General features: G+C 46.4%; 1 protein-coding gene and 1 pseudogene across 1 annotated transcript; one reads left to right on the top strand and one right to left on the bottom strand.

The window, feature by feature from the left end:
- The first annotated feature begins 3503 nt into the window (after positions 1–3503).
- LOC121563716 (CD209 antigen-like) lies at positions 3504–5423 on the top strand. Its single transcript, XM_041875448.2, has 6 exons — positions 3504–3821; positions 3941–4039; positions 4149–4349; positions 4469–4611; positions 4818–4918; positions 5251–5423. The coding sequence occupies exons 1-6, from the start codon at positions 3635–3637 to the stop codon at positions 5390–5392; spliced, it is 873 nt and encodes a 290-aa protein (XP_041731382.2). The 5' UTR covers positions 3504–3634; the 3' UTR covers positions 5393–5423.
- Positions 5424–7416: 1993 nt separating this feature from the next.
- LOC123487931 lies at positions 7417–19746 on the bottom strand (annotated as a pseudogene).
- Positions 19747–21185: the final 1439 nt, after the last annotated feature.

Raw genomic sequence — 21185 nt, 5'->3', positions numbered from 1 at the left:
TGGAGCACCTATTGTATTGTAATTTCAGTTGATTTCAGCATGCGTTGCTGTGCCAACACATATTTAGCCAAACTGCTGACTTCCTTTAATAACAGCTTCCTGTCAGCCTGTCTGTCAGTGGTTGGTGGTTACTAGCAGACCTGGGTCGCATATTCATTAGGGCACATCATAGCTAAATGTTTTACAACATTAAATGAAAACACATTATTTTTATTGGACAGGTACAGTTAGTCCCTCTCTGTTTCAGTTTGCTTTCTTCCATTTCGTGCCTAATGAATATGACTCAAATACTTGTGCTTGAATGAGATTGCCTGGCTTAACAGAACCAATAGAATAGTCCCAAACGCTCAAAGTATTTGACAGATTTCAAATAGTTTTTAAACCCAGGTCTGGTTATTAGTAATTTTTTTCAAGCATCCAGAGACATTATTAAGATGTATAAAGTAAGAGTAGGAGACCATGTAGAGGGTGTGTGTACCTGGTGTATGTGGGTGGAACTTCCCCCAGTAGACCAGGAAGTTACTCAGGAATCAGATAAAAAGGTGAAAGAAGAAGAAAGTGTCCCAACTATAACCAGCCAGGACATGTTTCTGTTCCACAAATTCATGTAAATGTTGTTGTCTTCCTCTTTTGATATTTGATACTTCCTGTGTGCTGGGGATAATCCCCACCTACAACAGGGTCAAAAGCAGTCAGCTTCGTACACAGACACAGGGCAGAGATACTCTCCTGAACCAGTGGATTTGTCTTAAGTAAGTTTACGCACAATCTCAAGCAAAATTTCATATAAATCTCAGACTTTGCGTGGAAATGATCCCCCACATGTTTTACGCACAGATTTGTGTCTATCTGCGGTTGATGAATGAGGCATCTGGTGATCATAACCAGAGTACAGGAACAGATGTGAGAGACAGTGTCACGACTTCCGGCGAAGTTGGTGCCTCTCCTTGTTTTGGCGGTGTTCGGCAGGCGTCGTCACCAGCTTTCTAGCTGCCACCGATCTACGTTTCTTTTTCCATTTGTTTTGTCTTGATTGTACACACCTGGTTCCCATTACATTATATTATTTTCCCTATTTAACCCTCTGGTTCCCACATGGTTTTGTGCGTGTTTGTTCTTTGTTTTGTGCCTAAGATTTATGTGAGCTGGTGTGTTTTTCCTGTATGGAAATTAGTGTTGTTTATTTCTCGAGTAAAGTACGTTGTTTACTCAGTTCTGTGTCCTGCGCCTGACTCCGTCCTACCGCTGCACATTGATACTTGACAGACAGAGCTGGATGGGGTTATGATTAAACATTCCTTGGACAGTAGTGTATCATATTTTTCACATATAGCCTATTGCAGTTAACAACATCTTTCTCAACAACAGACATTTCTCTTCAACCTCAACAAGAGAGCCTGGATTGGCCTGACTGACATAGATGAAGAGGGGACCTGGAAATGGGTGGACACATGCACACACACACTCAACATGAGGTCAGTACATTAGACACAACATGAGGTCAGTACATTAGACACAACATGAGGTCAGTACATTAGACACAACATGAGGTCAGTACATTAGACACAACATGACGTCAGTACATTAGACACAACATGAGGTCAGTACATTAGACACAACATGAGGTCAGTACATTAGACACAACATGACGTCAGTACATTAGACACAACATGAGGTCAGTACATTAGACACAACATGAGGTCAGTACATTAGACACAACATGAGGTCAGTACAGTAGACACAACATGACCCCAAAATCTGGACCCCTACAAATCAGCTGGGCTAGACAATCTGGACCCTTTCTTTCTAAAACTAGCCGCCGAAATTGTCGCTACCCCTATTACTAGTCTGTTCAACCTCTCTTTCATAACGTCTGAGATCCCCAGAGATTGGAAAGCTGCAGCGGTCATCCCCCTCTTCAAAGGGGGTGACACTCTAGATCCAAATTGCTACAGACCTATATCCATCCTGCCCTGCCTTTCGAAAATATTCAGTAGCCTCCAACTGCTCTTAAACACTAGTAAAACTAAATGCATGCTTTTCAATCGAACGCTGCTGGCACCCGCCCACCCGACTAGAATCACCACTCTCGACGGGTCTGACCTAGAGTATGTGGACAACTACAAATACCTAGGTGTCTGGTTAGACTGTAAACTCAACTTCCAGACTCACATAAAGAATCTCCAATCCAAAGTTAAATCTAGAATCGGCTTCCTATTTCGCAACAAAGCCTCCTTCACTCATGCTGCCAAACATGCCCTCGTAAAACTGACTATCCTACCGATCCTTGACTTCGGCGATGTCATTTACAAAATAGCCTCCAACACTCTACTCAGCAAATTGGATGTAGTCTATCACAGTGCCATCCGTTTTGTCTCCAAAGCCCCATACACTACCCACCACTGTGACCTGTACGCTCTTGTTGGCTGGTCCTCACTACATGTTCGTCGTCAAACCCACTGGCTCCAGGCCATCTATAAATCACTGCTAGGCAAATCCCTGCCTTATCTTAGCTCATTGGTCACCATAGCAGCACCCACCCGTAGTCTGCGCTCCAGCAGGTATATCTCACTGGTCATTCCCAAAGCCAACACCTCCTTTGGCCGCCATTCCTTCCAGTTCTCTGCTGCCAATGACTGGAACGAATTGCAAAAATCTCTGAAGCTGGAGACTCTTATCTCCCTCAATAACTTTAAGCATCAGTTGTCAGAGCACCTTACCGATCACTGCACCTGTACACAGCCCATCTGAAATTAGCCCACCCAACTACCTCATCCCTATATTGTTATTTATTTTGCTCTTTTGCACCCCAGTATCTCTATTTGCACATAATCTCTTGCACATCTAGCATTCCAGTGTTAATACTATTGTAATTATTCTGCACTATAGCCTATTTATTGCCTTACCTCCATAACTTGCTTCATTTGCACACACTGTATATATATTTTCTGTTGTATTTCTGACTTTATGTTTTTTACCCTATATGTAACTCTGTGTTTTTTTTTTTATTGCACTACTTTGCTTTATCTTGGCCAGGTCGCAGTTGTAAATGAGAACCTGTTCTCAACTGGCTTACCTGGTTAAATAAAGGTGAAATAAAAAAAATAAAAAAAATGAGGTCAGTACAGTTGACACAACATGAGGTCAGTACATTAGACACAACATGAGGTCAGTACATTAGACACAACATGAGGTCAGTACATTAGACACAACATGACGTCAGTACATTAGACACAACATGAGGTCAGTACATTAGACACAACATGACGTCAGTACATTAGACACAACATGAGGTCAGTACATTAGACACAACATGAGGTCAGTACATTAGACACAACATGAGGTCAGTACATTAGACACAACATGAGGTCAGTACAGTAGACTCCTGATAAGTAAGTCCGTAGTACTCAGGAATTAGATATAAAGATAAACAGGAGAAGAAAATGTCCCAACCTCAACCACGAATGTTACTCTTTCATCATCTTCCTATTTTAACATTTCCCTTTTATTCCGGGTATAACATCATAAACAGTTATTCACAGACTCAGAGCAGAGACAGATAGAGACACAGACACAGGGTCAACGATAGGACCAGAACCTGAATATAGACAGAAAACACAGTAAGTTGTTGGAGATGTCTGACGCCATCTATGCTGAGCCAGATATGACCAAGAAGGTCAAGTTTGACAGAGGTGAGATGGAGGAGAGGATTGTGGATATCTACGTCAGTGCAGACACCCTGAGAGACGGTGAGACCAGCACCAAGAGAGAAGAGACAGCAGACACTGCTCCTAATAATGGACCAGGAGACAAGTTCTCAGGTAACACACACACACACACACACACACACACACACACACACACACACACACACACACACACACACACACACACACACACACACACAAAACAGTTAAACGTCTCTTGTATGTGTCCACAGAGCCTGATAGCTCAGGGAAGAGACCCTTCCTAGTTGCTGCAGTGTGTCTGGGGCTGCTGTGTGTTCTACTGGCTGGGATCATAGGCCTGTCTGTCCACTGTGAGTTTGTGTCCAAGTTCATAGCTTATCACCTACTTGTAAGAAGTGCTGGTTACTAGGCCTATTTCCCTGGTGTTTTACCTAGTAACTATGTGTTTATACTTTGTAGATAACAGAGCCATCAAAGATTCTGAGGATAAAAGGAACAATTTGTTCCAGTTACAGACCAGTTACAACAACCTGACTGCTGAGAGAGACCAGTTACAGACCAGATACAACACCCTGACTAAAGAGAGAGACCAGCTACAGACCAGTTACAACAACCTGACTGAAGAGAAAGGCCATATTCAGGCAAAGCTTTTTGTGATAGGTGAGATATAAACTGTGATAAATTAGAAGTAAAATCAACAGTAATTAAATATCAATGGGTTTATGAGTATAGAGATACTGGCTAAGTTTCTCAATGTGTTCACATTTGCTCTTCAACAGAGCAGCTTTGTCAGCGGGGATGGAGATACTTTGACTCCAGTTTGTACTTCCTCTCTACTGAAAAGAAAACCTGGGAGGAGAGCAGACAGGACTGTCTGGAAAGAGGAGCAGACCTGGTGATCATAAAGAGCACTGAGGAACAGGTGGGAGAGAGAGAGAGAGAGAGAGAGAGAGAGAGAGAGAGAGAGAGAGAGAGAGAGAGAGAGAGAGAGAGAGAGAGAGAGAGAGAGAGAGAGGGAGAGGGAGAGAGAGGGATGGAGCAAGTATCATTTTCATCAGTACACTAATATGTGGGCAGTATTTTATGAATACATTAAAAGTGACCATTTTTTATCTTTCTCAAAAACAGACATTTCTCTTCAACCTCCAACTGAGAGCCTGGATTGGTCTGACTGATTCTGTTTCTGAGGGGACCTGGAAGTGGGTGGACGGCACATCACTGACCACAGGGTGAGAGATTTGACCATTTTGCCTTCTGATATGGAGATAAAAAAATAAAAAAATGATATATTGCTTCCAATCATGTTCATAAAAATGTATGTTTTGACTCGAATGTCATTCAATGAGAACTATAGATGTGTTATAGAAACCAGGTAAAATGTACATATGAAAATGTAATCGAAAGAGTAAAACAAAAAAAATGTGTTGACGACCCACTCTTGATAATGGTATGCTCATCGTACAGTGTGGCTTTAAAGCTGAGAAAACATAGGACTATGTGTATAATTGAGAAGGATGTTTGTACCACAATGTCTGACTGTCTGGATATCTGTGTTGTTTAGGTACTGGGGGGCAGGACAGCCTGATAATAGAGGCCAAGAGGACTGTGTTGAGATATACTATGGACAAGATGACGCTGTAAAGACATGGAATGATGACAATTGTGGCAAAAATCAGAACTGGATCTGTGAGAAAGTGGTGTAACAATAACCCACAGTAACAAACTTTCTCTCTCTCTCTCTCTCTCTCTCTCTCTCTCTCTCTCTCTCTCCATCTCCCTCTCACTCTCTCCCTATCTATCTCTCTTCTTTTCTCATAGTTATTATGTTAATAGTTGGATAAGGTCCTGAATGGTTAAGTGATGATTCCACCTAGTGGTTAAAGTGAGAGATGAACTCACCATAGAGGTGAAATAGTGGTATTACAGACGGTCTCAAAACACATTGGAGAATACAATCCTAGGGGAGGGACCTTGGACCTTCTCCTCTAATAGGGCTGAAAGGAGGAGAGGAGATGGGAGGAGAGGAGATAGGATGAGAGGAGATAGAAGAGGAGATAGGAGGAGAGGAGATAGGAGGAGAGGAGATAGGAGGAGAGGAGAGTGGAGGGGAGGAGATAGGAGGAGAGGAGATAGGAGAGGAGATAGGAGGAGAGGAGATGGGAGAGGAGATAGAAGGAGAGGAGATAGGAGAGGAGAGGAGATAGGAGGAGAGGAGATAGGAGGAGAGGAGAAAGGAGGAGAGGAGAGTGGAGGAGAGGAGATGGGAGGAGAGGAGATAGGAGAGGAGATAGGAGGAGAGGAGATGGGAGAGGAGATAGAAGGAGAGGAGATATGAGGAGAGGAGATAGGAGGAGAGGAGATAGGAGAGGAGATAGGAGGAGAGGAGATGGGAGGAGAGGAGATGGGAGGAGAGGAGATAGGAGAGGAGATATGAGGAGAGGAGATGGGAGAGGAGATAGAAGGAGAGGAGATAGGAGAGGAGAGGAGATAGGAGGAGAGGAGATAGGAGGAGAGGAGATAGGAGAGGAGATAGGAGGAGAGGAGATGGGAGAGGAGATAGAAGGAGAGGAGATAGGAGAGGAGAGGAGATAGGAGGAGAGGAGATAGGAGGAGAGGAGATAGGAGAGAAGAGGAGATGGGAGGAGTGGAGATAGGAGGAGAGGAGATAGGAGAGGAGATAGAAGGAGAGGAGATAGAAGGAGAGGAGATAGGAGATAGGAGGAGAGGAGATGGGAGGAGTGGAGGTTGAAGGAGAGGAGGTTGGAGGAGAGGAGATAGGAGAGGAATCTAGGAAATACTAATTGAGATAGAGCCTTAGTGTCAGAGAGACATAGAGGAGGAAGAAGAACATTAAGAGAATGAGGAAGAGAGAAAAAACAAGACAAATAATAGTTGTGTTTAGATTTAGAGGAGAGAATGTAGACATACTTTACTCTGGAAAATGACTCTTCATTATTTTATTAGAAACATGTCATGTGATTTGACATAGGCTTGTGCTTCGTAAAAAAATTAAGCTGGGACCAATTATTAACCTATGCTTATCACTTTAATAATAAGAATAACAAAGTCACAGATTAATAAATAAAGGAACAATGTCCTTTAACAAAGTCTACCAACTTCCTGATTGAATGTGATTGGATACTTAAAACAGTTTGACCTGGACACACACAGAGGGCAGAACAGCCCTGACAGGGCACACACACACATACACACACACCCAAAAAAAAAAATGTTAATGAAAGGTGAGAGTGACTCCCAACCTTCACTGTACAAGGTGCAGGTGACCAATGGCAACACAATGCACCAGTGGACCTGCCCGCTACATACCCACTCACTCATACATGGTGTCTAATTACATTTAAGTCATTCAGCAGACGCTCTTATGCAGAGCGACTTACAGTTAGTGAGTGCATTAATTTTATTTTAATTTTTTCATACTGGCCCCCGTGGGAATCGAACCACAACCCTGGCGTTGCAAACGCCATGCTCTACCAACTGAGCTACACAGGGCCTATGGGGTTTCCACCCGCTCCCTCTCTGTTCTCTGTCTGTGGCCCACAGCAGGTGACAGGATGTTTCAAGGCTCTATCCACCAATACAAAAGGAGACTTGATATGTTTCTCAAATGGCACCATATTCTCTATATAGTGCAATACATAGGGAAATAGGATGCCATTTGGGACCGCTGCGCCACTCAGGATCCCATGCAACGCTCCTGTCCATAATGAGCTATTGTTAAATCACTCTTTCACAAATCCAGATACATTCATGTCTACATCCTACGTCATTCCATGTATTTACAGGACCAGGATGCCCATAATTATTCTGAGCACAGTCCTCCTCTCCTATGTGTATTATAGGACCATCACCATTATCAGGCTGGTTTCTCCCCCAGTACCTAGAGGGAAAACAACACAGAGAACCAGGCAGTCAGACACTGTGGTAAACAGAACATTATAAATCACACCCATATGTTTTTCTACTTAAAATGGTTACATTCTTATGGTCAGATCATTTTCTCTCACATTGTGGTTAGTGGTGTACCGTCCACCCATTTCCTGGTCCCCTCTGTCAGTCAGACCGATCCAGACACAATCAATGTTCCTGTTTAATTCAGTTTGGAATTTCTATTGTTAAAAAAGATAAAGATGTCAATTACATGTGAGTATTAATAATATGCCTGATTCATAAGCGTACAGATCTCTCTCTCCCCCCTCTCTCTCTCTCTCTCTCTCTCTCTCTCTCTCTCTCTCTCTCGACAGTCAAGTCTAATGTCAGCCCAGGTTTTCCTCTCAGTAGACAGGAAGTAACAGCTGGATCCCAAAATCCTCCATCCTTCAGAACACCTCAACACAGTCCTCACCGTTGGGACTGCCATGTCCCTCTCTTCCACCATTGTTCCAGTACCTACATACAACACACACAGCGTCCACCATATTGGTTTTTCAATATTCTAATCTGGATTGCCTTCCAATAATATCTCCTTTCTCCAGAAGTGTTTATTTGTCCACTACTTCCAACAAATCTAAAAGTATTGGTTGGTGTAGGGATGGGCACTACAGGGAATTCCCATACATCAGTCATTTCCATTCAAATCATGAAGGAAGTGAACAAGTGCACACATCTGGAGAAAGTAGAGATTATTGGGACTGGTTTCCTTCAGGACAGGTTTTCCCGATTTTCCAACAACTGTTTAGCTCTGTTTGAGAAATATACTGTATGTTACACGTATTGAACAACAAATTCTAACGTTGGAATTAACTGTTGGTAAATCTACGACTGGTGTGGACACGGGGCTAAATTCTGATTCTCTACACTCCCCTTCAGGAATTTAAATGAACTAGTGGGAGAAATATGGTGGAAACTCCCTCCAGCCATGCTTGCAACAATCCAATGCACACTTCTGGAGAAGGGTAGAGAATCATAATGCAGCCAGTGTCTAAGTGCACACTGCTAGTGCACACTTCAGGAGAAGGAAGGGTAGAGAGTCTAGACCAGGGGCGGTGTGTTCATTAGGGCGATATGGGCGACGCACTGCCAAACGGGAAAAGGAAGGGATTTTTTTTCTAATCAATTATATCACGGCAACAGTAGTTATCAGTGTTCTAATCTAGACGTCTGATCTGCCACTAAATGTCCAATCAGGCTAAAGTCGTGCTTCAAATGGCCCCGCCCCTTTTGGGGCGATTTCAGTCAGGTTGAAAATCGCCCAGGGGTCTCTCATAGCCTGTCATGTAAAATCTTTTTTTTTCAAATATCAGAGCTTTCAATACAATCTCTATGGGTTTCTGAGGGCTTGCACTTATGCGCTTTCATCATACGTAACATAACCATGAACGTAACTAAGAAAAGAGCGGGTAGCAGCGTCAATCAATTCACGTACTACTATCAACATGGCTAGCGTTCAGTGCAACTCGATTGTCTCTTTGAAAGAAGTTCACATCAAAGACCATTCAAAACGAGCTTCTGGAGTGTATGCTAGCGGTCATGAGGGAACATATTGTGGAGGAGGTGAAGTCGGCGAACTTCGTAGCTATCCAAGCTGACGAGACCACGGACGTTTCTACACAGACACAGCTGGTGCTTGTGCTGAGGTACATAGATAGCAACCACATAGTGCAGGAGCGCTTTTTTGAGTTCCTTCCCATCTCGGAATCAACCTCAGTCTCAATCGCCAGTGTGCTTTTGGAGAGACTGAACGGTCTTTTTGCAGACGACGTGAAAGTCAAACTGTGGTGCACTGGCACCGTACCAGATTCTCATGAGCTACAACCTCCAGGAGACGTTCTCTGAGACTGTGACTCTGTTGAACATCCTCATAACTACTCCCATGACAACAGCTGAAGCTGAGAGATGTTTCTCAACTTTGACACGAGTTAAGACATTCCTGCGAAATTCAATGGGCCAGGAACGTCTGAATGCACTGGCCATGCTTTCCATGGAGAGGGAACTAGTCCTCAGCATGCCTCATTTCAATGAGAAAGTCATTGACCGCTTTGCTGCATTGAAAGAGAGAAGAGAACAGTTTCAGTACAAGTAATGTAGCCTCTCTCTCTCTTTGTCCCTCCCTGTCTGTCTCTTTAACACACACACGCCCAAATCAGTTCACAGTTGATGTTGTTTAAAATAGTTATTTTTCATTTAAAAAAAAGTACAAAAAATAAAATAATCTGTTCATGTTCATTTTTACAAATCTATACAATTGGCCAGAATATGGTTGTTCATATTTACAAATCTATACAATTGGCCAGAATATGGTTGTTCATTTTTACAAAGCCATACAGATAGCTGTGTTTACCTTTTCTATAAATTATTTTCAAATTCTGTTTTCAGGCAAAATGTCTATCACTGTTCATTTTCACAAATCTATACAAGAGGGCAGAATATGGAAGTCTATAAAAATTTCTTATTACCAATAACTTGCATCAATGTTTTCAGTAGCCTCTATCAAAAGCTCCTGCTTGCTTGTTGTGAATTATGCTCAGGTGCACATATTTCCAATTCAACCATGAGGCAAAAATGTGGTAAAAGCTCTTGTTGATCCTGCAATCTGAACAAATACCAAGATGCTGTATTTTCAGCTGATATTTCATTTGTTTATGGAAATGCATATTGTTTATGCAGTGTTGAGGAATGTGAAAGAACACCCTTGATTATTTTTACTGTGATAACTTATTTTGCTTTTGTAAGCCAACACTTTTGAGATCAGTCAATAAATGCTTCTGGCATTGACTTATATGCTGCCCCTGTCTTCATGTTGTTGCTGGACATATATTTTTTTTAATGTGTGTAGGTCACCTAAATCATCAGAAAAATTGCCCCCCCTGAGAATTTTTTCAGGAGCCGCCACTTTGTTTGTCTAGTTAAGTGTTTGTGTGTGTGTGTCTCAGTCTTCACTCTCCTCATTGCTCTCTTGTCATTTTCTTCAAAAATCTTGTTTAATTCAATAACCTGGTTGTTGATGAAGTCATCCATCTGAACTAACTGTATGATTACCTTTCTAACTGACTCCTAATGGTAATATCTACTGTATGATTACCTTTCTTACTGACTCCTAATGGTAATTGTCATGGGCCTCTCACTCCACCGGGTTACCACCTTAATTTTCTTCCACTCTGCTCACCACTCTCTCTACTCAGCCTAACTAGCTCCACCTGTCCCTGCTCTGCTCTGCTGCCTGGTTTCATTCCGCCCTGTTGTGTCTGTGTCTCCCCCCCCCCAGGACTTCTGGACCACCCACCACCGGCTTCATAGGACGCATCGCTGCCACTGGGGGGGGCACAGACCCAGCGCTTTGGACGGGATCCCTGTTACCCCTGGAGCCTTCATTCACTCCCTACTTCCCTTTTCCCTTAAGTTTAATAAACTTTCTGGTGTGACGCAATTGTGGTCCTCTGGTCGTCTGTCTGAATCGTGACAGTACGATCTGACCATTATGGACTCAGCGCACACTTTCCCCGACATGGAAACCGATGAGCATGAGCAGCAGTTCCAGCAGCAGCAACAACAACTCGCCATGATCCTTCAACTCCTCACCAACCTTACCCCAGCCAGTCTGCCCACCAGCCCAGCCCCCGAGTTACCTGCCCCGGGTCATTGCAGCCGCTGCTCGGAACCCAAGATTGGAAACCCCGAGCGGTTCAACGGCGATTCAACCCAGGTCCGGCCATTCCTGACTAGCTGCCGACTTCAGTTCTCCTTGCAGCCAAGGACCTTCGCCACGGAGGGGGCTAAAGTTGGGTATGCCATCACTCACCTGACGGGCCGAGCTCGACTCTGGGGAACAGCAGAGTTCGAACGTCAAACCCCCGCATGTGCAACCTTCGACCTGTTTGCTGAGGAGATGCTGAAGGTGTTTGACCTGGATTCACCCACCGCAGAGGCGTCTCGTGAACTGTTCAGTATTCGACAAGGCAGACGTACAGTCGCAGACCATTCCATCGACTTCCGAACCCTGGCTAGACGAAGTTCTTGGAACACACCATCGTTGGTGGACGCGTTCTTCCATAGTTTGGCTGACTATATCAAGGACGAGTTGGTCTCCCATGAACTGCCTTCCACTCTTGATGAAGCCATCGCACTGACTGTCAGGATCGACAGAAGGATACAGACCCGTCGTCGTGAGAGGGGGCGCCAAGGTCCACCTACTACCGGCATTCGGAGAGATCCGACTGGGCTCCTGTCATCTACTGCCACTCACCCAGGTCAGCTTGATCAGTCTGAGCCTAGGAGATTGGGCGAGCCTCCCTCACTCCTGCAGAGCGCCAGCGCCGCTTCACCTCAAACCTCTGCCTCTATTGTGGAGGTGATGGACATCGTGTGGTAACCTGCCCTTTAAAGGGCCGAAGCTCACCGGGCGTAGGGGGAGTCCGGTTGAGTTCAATGACCATCCAGTCCTCCGACCGCAAACCCCTGCTGCAAGTTCACCTCCGCCTCTCTGACTCAACTCACACCCTGGCTGCTCTGGTGGATTCTGGCGCCCGAAGCCAACATAATGGACATCAAGCTGGCACGCCAACTGGGACTGGAGAACCTCCGTTTGACACCTCCTATTCCTGCCCGGGCACTGGACGGACACTTACTCGGATCGGTCACTCATGTCACGGCCCCGGTCTCGATGGGTCTGTCCGGAAACCATCAAGAAACTATCCAGTTTCACCTGCTCCCCTCTCCAGGCCAACCCCTCATCCTGGGTTACCCATGGCTCCGCCCGGCACAACCCTCAGCTCGACTGGGTGACCGGGGTGATCAGGGGAGTGGGGAGAGGACTGCCACCGAACCTGCCTGCTTGCTGCCGCACTACCCCCTCGGCCAGTACCTACTAACTCCGCTCCTGACCTCTCCAATGTCCCAGAATGCTACCATGGTCTCAGAGAGGTGTTTAACAAAGCAAGAGCCACATCTCTGCCCCCTCACCCGACCGTGACGACTGTGCCATCGACCTCCTCCCTGGAACAGCTCCTCCAAGGGGTCGTCTTTATTCGTTGTCTGCTCCTGAAAGAAAGTCCATGGAGGACTACATCAATGGCTCTCTGTCCGCAGGATTAATCCGTTCATCTTCATCTCCTGCTGGTGCTGGCTTCTTCTTTGTGGGGGAAGAAGGACGGATCTCTTCGCCCTCGCATCGACTACAGGGGACTCAACGACATCACAGTGAAAAACCGTTACCCTCTGCCTCTGCTCACCTCTGCTTTTGAGTTGCTCCAGGAGCCACTGTTTTTACCAAGTTGGATCTCAGAAACGCTTACCACCTAGTGCGGATCCGGGAGGGAGATGAATGGAAAACCGCATTCAATACACCAACAGGCCACTACGAGTATCTGGTTATGCCTTTTGGCCTCACCAATGCTCCTGCTGTGTTCCAGGCTCTAGTGAATGATGTACTGCGGGACATGTTAAACAAGTTTGTCTTCGTTTACCTGGATGACATCTTAATTTACTCCAGAAACCTGTCTGAACACACCCGCCATGTCCAGCAAGTCCTTCATCGCCTTCTGGAGAATTCCCTCTACGCCAAGGCAGAGAAATGTGAGTTTCACGTCAAGACAGTGGCCTTCCTGGGGTACATAGTGGCAGAGGGAAGTATCCAAATGGATCCTGCCAAAGTATCAGCAGTCACTTCATGGCCAGTTCCGGAGAACAGAAAGAAGCTGCAACAGTTTCTGGGGTTTGCTAACTTCTATAGGAAGTTTATCCGGAACTACAGTACCGTTGCTGCCCCTCTCACTGCTCTAACCAGCACCAAGCAACCCCTTCACCTGGACCCCAGCAGCCGACAAAGCCTTCAGTACCCTCAAGGTGAGGTTCACCTCCGCTCCCATCCTCCAGATGCCTGATGTGGACCGGCAATTCATTGTGGAGGTGGACGCCTCGGATGTGGGAGTTGGTGCTGTGATTTCTCAGTGGGCTGCGGAGGATAGGAAGCTCCATCCCTGTGCCTTTTTCTCACGTCGGTTGTCCCCCTCTGAGTGCAATTACGACATAGGGAACCGTGAGCTGCTGGCTGTGAAGCTTGCCTTGGAGGAGTGGCGTCACTGGCTGGAGGGGTCCACCATTCCATTTCTCGTTTGGACCGATCATAAGAACTTGGAGTACATCCGCACGGCCAAACGGTTGAACTCCAGGCAGTCCCGCTGGGCCCTGTTCTTCACCAGGTTTAATTTCACTCTGTCATACCGGCCTGGATCACGCAACACCAAGCCAGACGCCTCTCCCCGTCAATTCCAGAAGGATGACACCCCCTCCAAGGACCCTGTGTCGATTCTGCCAAGTCCCTGCATCGTTGCAGCTCTGACCTGGGCTGTTGAGGAACAGGTGCTGGAGGCTCTCCGTAACCAGCCAGGTCCCAGCACTTGCCCAGCTGACCGCCTTTTTGTCCCCGAAGACCTGAGGTCCCAGGTCATTCAGTGGGGACATGACTCCCGCCTAGCTTGTCACCCTGGCTCCACCCGCACTTACAACCTGCTCGCCCCAGAGGTTCTGGTGGCCCTCTCTGAGGAAGGATGTACGGGAATTCGTCCAAGCCTGCCCCATCTGCAACCAACACAAGTCGTCCTGCCAGCCCCCCAGCCGGATTGCTGCAGCCCCTGCCTGTGCCCAGACGTCCCTGGTCTCACATCGCCCTTGACTTTGTCACGGGGCTGCCCCCTTCAAGTGGTATGACCGTCATTCTCACCATCGTTGACCGTTTCAGCAAGATGGCACACTTCATTCCCCTCCCCAAGCTCCCAACCGCCAAGGAGACCGCCCAGGTGGTCCTGGAACACGTCTTCCGGATCCACGGACTGCCAAGGGATGTTGTTTCTGACCGTGGTCCACAATTCTCCTCCGCTTTTTGGAAGGAGTTCTGTCACCTGCTGGGAGCCACAGTCAGTCTGACTTCCGGATTCCATCCCCAATCCAATGGGCAGTCAGAGCGGGCTAATCAGGAGCTCGAGAAGGCACTGCGATGCATGACTTCACGCAACCCCCACTCCTGGTCGCAGCAATTGACATGGGTGGAGTACGCACACAATTCTCTGACCTGCTCTGCCATCGGTATGTCCCCTTTCCAATGTGTTTATGGATACCAGCCTCCTCTATTTGCCAGCCAGGAGGAGGAGGTTACTTGCCCATCTGCACTTGCTTTTGCCCGTCGATGTCGCCGCACCTGGTCACAAGCCCGAGCCACACTCCTCAGGTCCGTTGCCAGCTACACTACCGGGGCCAACCGTCGGAGAATTCCTGCTCCCACCTACCATGTTGGTCAAAGGGTGTGGTTGTCATCGAAGAACCTGCCACTCAGGGTGGAGTCGCAGAAGCTGGCACCTCGGTTCATTGGCCCATTCCCTATCATAAGAGTGATTAGCCCAACTGCTGTCCGGCTCCAACTGCCTAATTCCCTGAGGGTGCACCCCCACTTTCCATGTGTCTAAGATTAAGCCCATCCATGAGAGTCCGCTGGTCCCTGCTGCGCCTGGTCCTCCTCCTCCACGGCTCGTCGATGGTGGTCTGGTTTACACCGTCCGCCGCCTGCTTCGGTCCAGACGGAGGGGTAGGGGTCTCCAGTACCTCATTGACTGGGAGGGCTTGGACCTGAGGAAAGGACCTGGGTGCCAGCTAGTCGGATTGTGGATAGGACTCTCATCACCGCTTTCCACCAACGGCATCCTGATCAACCTGCAATCCGTAGGGGCCGCCCCAGAGGGGTCCCTAACCGTCCGGCCCGCTCGGCTTCCTGTCCTGTGCCTGATCCTGTCTCGGGACCTGTCCCATCTCCCGACCACGGCCCTCCGGCTTCCTCCGAGGATGAGGACGTTCACTCGGGACCGTTCGGAGGAGTTCTAGCCCTCCTCCGGCTCCCCTCCTCCCGCCCGGCGTGGTGTTGCTCTTGGGACTTCTGGGGCCGTCCCCTTGCGGGGGTTCTGTCATGGGCCTCTCACTCCACCGGGTTACCACCTTAATTTTCTTCCACTCTGCTCACCACTCTCTCTACTCAGCCTAACTAGCTCCACCTGTCCCTGCTCTGCTCTGCTGCCTGGTTTCATTCCGCCCTGTTGTGTCTGTGTCTCCCCCCCCCCAGGACTTCTGGACCACCCACCACCGGCTTCATAGGACGCATCGCTGCCACTGGGGGGGGCACAGACCCAGCGCTTTGGACGGGATCCCTGTTACCCCTGGAGCCTTCATTCACTCCCTACTTCCCTTTTCCCTTAAGTTTAATAAACTTTCTGGTGTGACGCAATTGTGGTCCTCTGGTCGTCTGTCTGAATCGTGACAGTAATATCTACTGTATGATTACCTTTCTAACTGACTCCTAATGGTAATATCTACTGTATGATTACCTTTCTAACTGACTCCTAATGGTATTATCTACTGTATGATTAATCGAAATGGCGCCGGAGAAGATGGCTGCCGTTTTACAGCCCTCTAACCAATTGTACTATTATGTGTGTTTTTCCGTACATAATGTACATAATGTTTCTGCCATCGTCTCTTATAACCAAAAGGAGCTTCTGGATATCAGGACAGCGATTACTCACCTCGTATTGGATGAATAATTTTTCTTCAACGAGGCGGCCGCGAAGGATATCCTACAGACACCCGACAAGGCCCAAATCCCCGTCATTCGCATGAGGAAGACACGGAGATATCGTGGACGTAGGTCGGGGTGCCTTGTAAGGATCCGACGGCGGCGCAGTAAACTGCCGCTCCCATCAATCCTATTAGCTAATCTTCAATCATTGGAAAATAAATTGGATGACCTAAGATTACGGTTATCCTACCAACGGGACATAAAAAACTGTAATATCTTATGTTTCACCGAGTCGTGGCTGAACGCAGCGACATGGATAACATACAGCTAGCGGGCTATAAGCTACATCGGCAGGATAGAACGGCTGACTCCGGTAAGACAAGGGGTAGCGGTCTGTGTATATTTGTAAACAACAGCTGGTGCACAAAATCAAATACTAAGGAAACCTCGAGGTTTTGCTCACCTGAGGTAGAGTATCTTATGATAAGATGTAGACCACACTATTTACCAAGATAGTTTTCATCTATATTTTTCATAGCTGTCTATTTACCACCACAAACCAATGCTGGCATTAAGATTGCACTGAATGAGCTGTATAAGGCCATAAGTCAACAGGAAAACGCTCATCCAGAGGCAGCGCTCCTAGTGGCCGGGGACTTTAATGCAGGGAAACTTAAATCCGTTCTACCTAATTTCTACCAGCATGTTAAATGTGCAACCAGAGGAAAAAAACTCTAGACCACCTTTACTCCACACACAGAGACGCATACAAAGCTCTCCCTCGCCCTCCATTTGGCAAATCTGACCATAACTCTATCCTCCTGATTCCTGCTTATAAGCAAAAACTAAAGCAGGAAGCACCAGTGACTCGGTTAATAAAAAAGTGGTCAGATGACGCAGATGCTAAGCTACAGGACTGTTTTGCTAGGACAGACTGGAACATGTTCCGGGATTCTTCTGATAGCATTGAGGAGTACACCACATCAGCCACTGGCTTCATCAATAAGTGCATTGATGATGTCGTCCCCACAGTGACCGTACGTACATACCCCAACCAGAAGCCATGGATTACAGGAAACATCCGCACTGAGCTAAAGGGTAGAGCTGCCGCTTTAAGGAGCGGGACTCTAACCCGGACGCTTATAAGAAATCCCGCTATGCCCTCCGACGAACCATCAAACAGGCAAAGAGTCAATACAGGACTAAGATTGAATCGTACTACACCGGCTCTGACGCTCGTCAGATGTGGCAGGGCTTGAAAACTATTACAGACTACAAAGGGAAGCACAGCCGCGAGCTTCCCAGTGACACAAGCCTACCAGATGAGCTAAACCACTTCTATGCTCGCTTCGAGGCAAGCAACACTGAAGCATGCATGAGAGCACCAGCTGTTCCGGATGACTATGTGATCACGCTCTCCGTAGCCGATGTGAGTAAGACTTTTAAGTAGGTCAACATTCACAAGGCCGCAGGGCCAGACGGATTACCAGGACGTGTACTCCGAGCATGTGCTGACCAACTGGCAAGTGTCTTCACTGACATTTTCAACATGTCCCTGACTGAGTCTGTAATACCAACATGTTTCAAGCAGACCACCATAGTCCCCGTGACCAAGGACACTAAGATAACCTGCCTAAATGACTACCGACCTGTAGTACTGACGCCTGTAGCCATGAAGTGCTTTGAAAGGCTGGTCATGGCTCACATCAACACCATTATCCCAGAAACACTAGACCCACTCCAATTTGCATACCGCTCCAACAGATCCACAGATGATGCAATCTCTATTGCACTCCACACTGCCCTTTCCCACCTGGACAAGAGGAACACCTACGTGAGAATGCTATTCATTGACTACAGCTCAGCATTCAACACCATAGTGCCCTCAAAGCTCATCACTAAGCTAAGGATCCTGGGACTAAACACCTCCCTCAGCAACTGGATCCTGGACTTCCTGACGGGCCGCCCCAGGTGGTAAGGGTAGGTAACAACACATCTGCCACACTGATCCTCAACACGGGGCCCCTCAGGGGTGCATGCTCAGTCCCCTCCTGTACTCCCTGTTCACCCATGACTGCATGGCCAGGCACGACTCCAACACCATCATTAAGTTTGCTGACGACACAACAGTGGTAGGCCTGATCACCGACAACGATGAGACAGCCTATAGGGAGGAGGTCAGAGACCTGGCCGTGTAGTGCCAGGATAACAACCTCTCCCTCAACGTGACCAAGACAAAGGAGATGATTGTGTACCACAGGAAAAAGAAGAGGACTGAGCACGCCCCCATTCTCATCGACGGGGCTGTAGTGGAACAGGTTGAAAGCTTCAAGTTCCTTGGTGTCCACATCACCAACGAACTATCATGGTCCAAACACACCTAGACAGTCGTGAAGACTGAAAAGATTTGGCATGGGTCCTCAGATCCTCAAAAAATTCTACAGCTGCACCATCGAGAGCATCCTGACTAGTTGCATCACCGCCTGGTATGGCAACTGCTTGGCCTCAGACCGCAAGGCACTACAGAGGGTAGTGCGTACGGCCCAGTACATCACTGGGGCCAAGCTTCCTGCCATCCAGGACCACTATACCAGGCGGTGTCAGCGGAAGGCCCTCAAAATTGTCAAAGACTCCAGCCACCCTAGTCATAGACTGTTCTCTCTGCTACCGCACGGCAAGCGGTACCGGAGTGCCAAGTCTAGGTCCAAAAGACTTCTCAACAGCTTCTACCCCCAAGCCATAAGACTCCTGAACAGCTAATCATGGCTACCCGGACTATTTGCACTGCCCCCCACCCCATCTTTTTACGCTGCTGCTACTCTGTTAATTATTTATGCGTAGTCACTTTAACTCTACCCACATGTACATATACTTCAACTACCTCAACTAGCCGGTGCCCCACATTGACTCTGCACCGTACCCCCCTGTATATATAGCCTCCCTACTGTTATCTTTTTTTCTAACACTTTTTTGTTGTTGTTTTATTTTACTTTTTTATTAAAAAATAAATGCACTGTTGGTTAAGGGCTGTAAGTAAGCATTTCACTGTAATGTCTGCACCTGTTGTATTCGGCGCATGTGGCCAATAAAATTTGATTTGATTTGATTTGATTACCTTTCTAAGGGAACAACCTATCATTTAGGAGAGATATAGTACTTAGCATATCATGTATCAATTTACACAAGTAAATCATTTCAAAAGCTTTCCTTTGTGAAGTAAGACACCTTGATTTGCAAGACACATTGTATTCTGTTTTTGAACATTAATAATCTGTTTGTTACAGTTTATTTTACTCAGTTGAGTTTTGAAGCCTTGGTGCATGGGGCATTGGCCAACCTCATTACATTAACAGAAGCTAAATTGTTTGTGCGGCAAGTGGAAGGAGAATAACCATTGGTTTAGACTTCCATGTGTGTCCCTATGACTACAGTGTACTTACCAGTGTTCTGAGATTCAGGTTGTTTATCTATGCTCCTGTTAACTGTATCCTGTCCACGGCTCTTCCTGTCAACATAAGCATAAATCTCCTCAGACTGCTCCATATTAAGGCTAATTCTAATTGCTCCCTTAAAATATACTTTGGTACTTTATGGAGCTGCACACAGTACAACGGACAGTATATTCTGTGGTATATCCTCTTAAACATCTGCTTTAGTTTAACAGTCTGTGTCTGAGAACGTACAGTCTTATAGGTTTAGGGAGGACTTCACACCTTAACCAGTGCTTTGAGCAGACAGCAACCTCCAGGAAGAGACACAACAGCAAATAGACAAGATGCTTGAGTGAGTGGGTATGTAGCAGGCAGGTCCACTGGTGCATGGTGCATTGTGTTGCCATTGGTCACCTACACATTGTCCCTTGTACAGTCAAGGTTGGGAGTCATTCTCACTGTCATTAGCATAGTTTTTTTCGTGTGTGTGTGTGTGTGTGTTCCCTCTCAGTACTGTTCTGCCCTCTGTTTGTGTCCAGGTCACACTGTTTTAAGTATCCAATCACATTCAATCAGGAAGCTGGTAGACCTTGTTAAAGGACATTGTTCCTTCATTTATTAATCTGTGACTTTGTTATTCTTATTATTAAAGTGATAAGCATAGTTTTTTTTTTGTACGAAGCATAAGCCTATGTCAAATCACATGACATGTTTGTAATAAAATAATGAAGAGTCATTTTCCAGAGTACAGTACGTCTACATCCTCTCCTCTAAATCTAAACACAACTATTATTTGTCTTGTTTTTTCTCTCTTCCTCATTCTCTTAATGTTCTTCTTCCTCCTCTATGTCTCTCTGACACTAAGGCTCTATCTCAATTATCAACAAAATGACATGGGTAGTTGTGGCTATGCAAATACAAAAAATAGAACAATATGCATACTTATGTGCGTATTTGTGTGCATGTGTGTGTGTGAGAGAATGTTACAGTGGTTATTGTTAAACCATTTTCTGCGGCACAATATAAATCATTCCATGTCTCTACATGGTCATCTTGTCCAGAGTATATCTCAACACAGTCCTCCTACCCAGGGAACGGGACTTGCTATTTGTGATGATGGACAGGACACTATCATACCAGAAAGATATAGGTAATAGAGGGGAAGTGGAGAACAAAGTCTAGCTGTTAACATATATTAAATATCATATGTAACAGCCCCAAGATAATTCAGGGAGTTTCCAGAACTCCCCCTTCCTTTCACCTTTCTGCTGATTTGGACCCTCTGTTTAACCTTTCGGTTACTGGCCCAACAATCTTAACCGCTAGGCTACCTGCCGCCCTCTCTCTTAATGAAACTGATTGGTCGAGGAGATTTTGAGTGACAGCTGGTTGAACGACTGAAAAGATCCACTTAACTTCACTCTTTTGGGACCGATATAGAGGAACAACAGTCAAATATGAGAATTTGATATTGTGCTTATATGTAACTTGACTACAAAGACTGACTGTCAAAGATGATTAAGTAACATCCTTTGATACCCTTTGATATCT

The sequence above is a fragment of the Coregonus clupeaformis genome, unplaced genomic scaffold (assembly GCF_020615455.1).
Source record: "Coregonus clupeaformis isolate EN_2021a unplaced genomic scaffold, ASM2061545v1 scaf1904, whole genome shotgun sequence".
In the NCBI taxonomy this organism is placed as follows: domain Eukaryota; kingdom Metazoa; phylum Chordata; class Actinopteri; order Salmoniformes; family Salmonidae; genus Coregonus; species Coregonus clupeaformis.
This window is presented reverse-complemented; position numbering and strand designations above follow the sequence as displayed.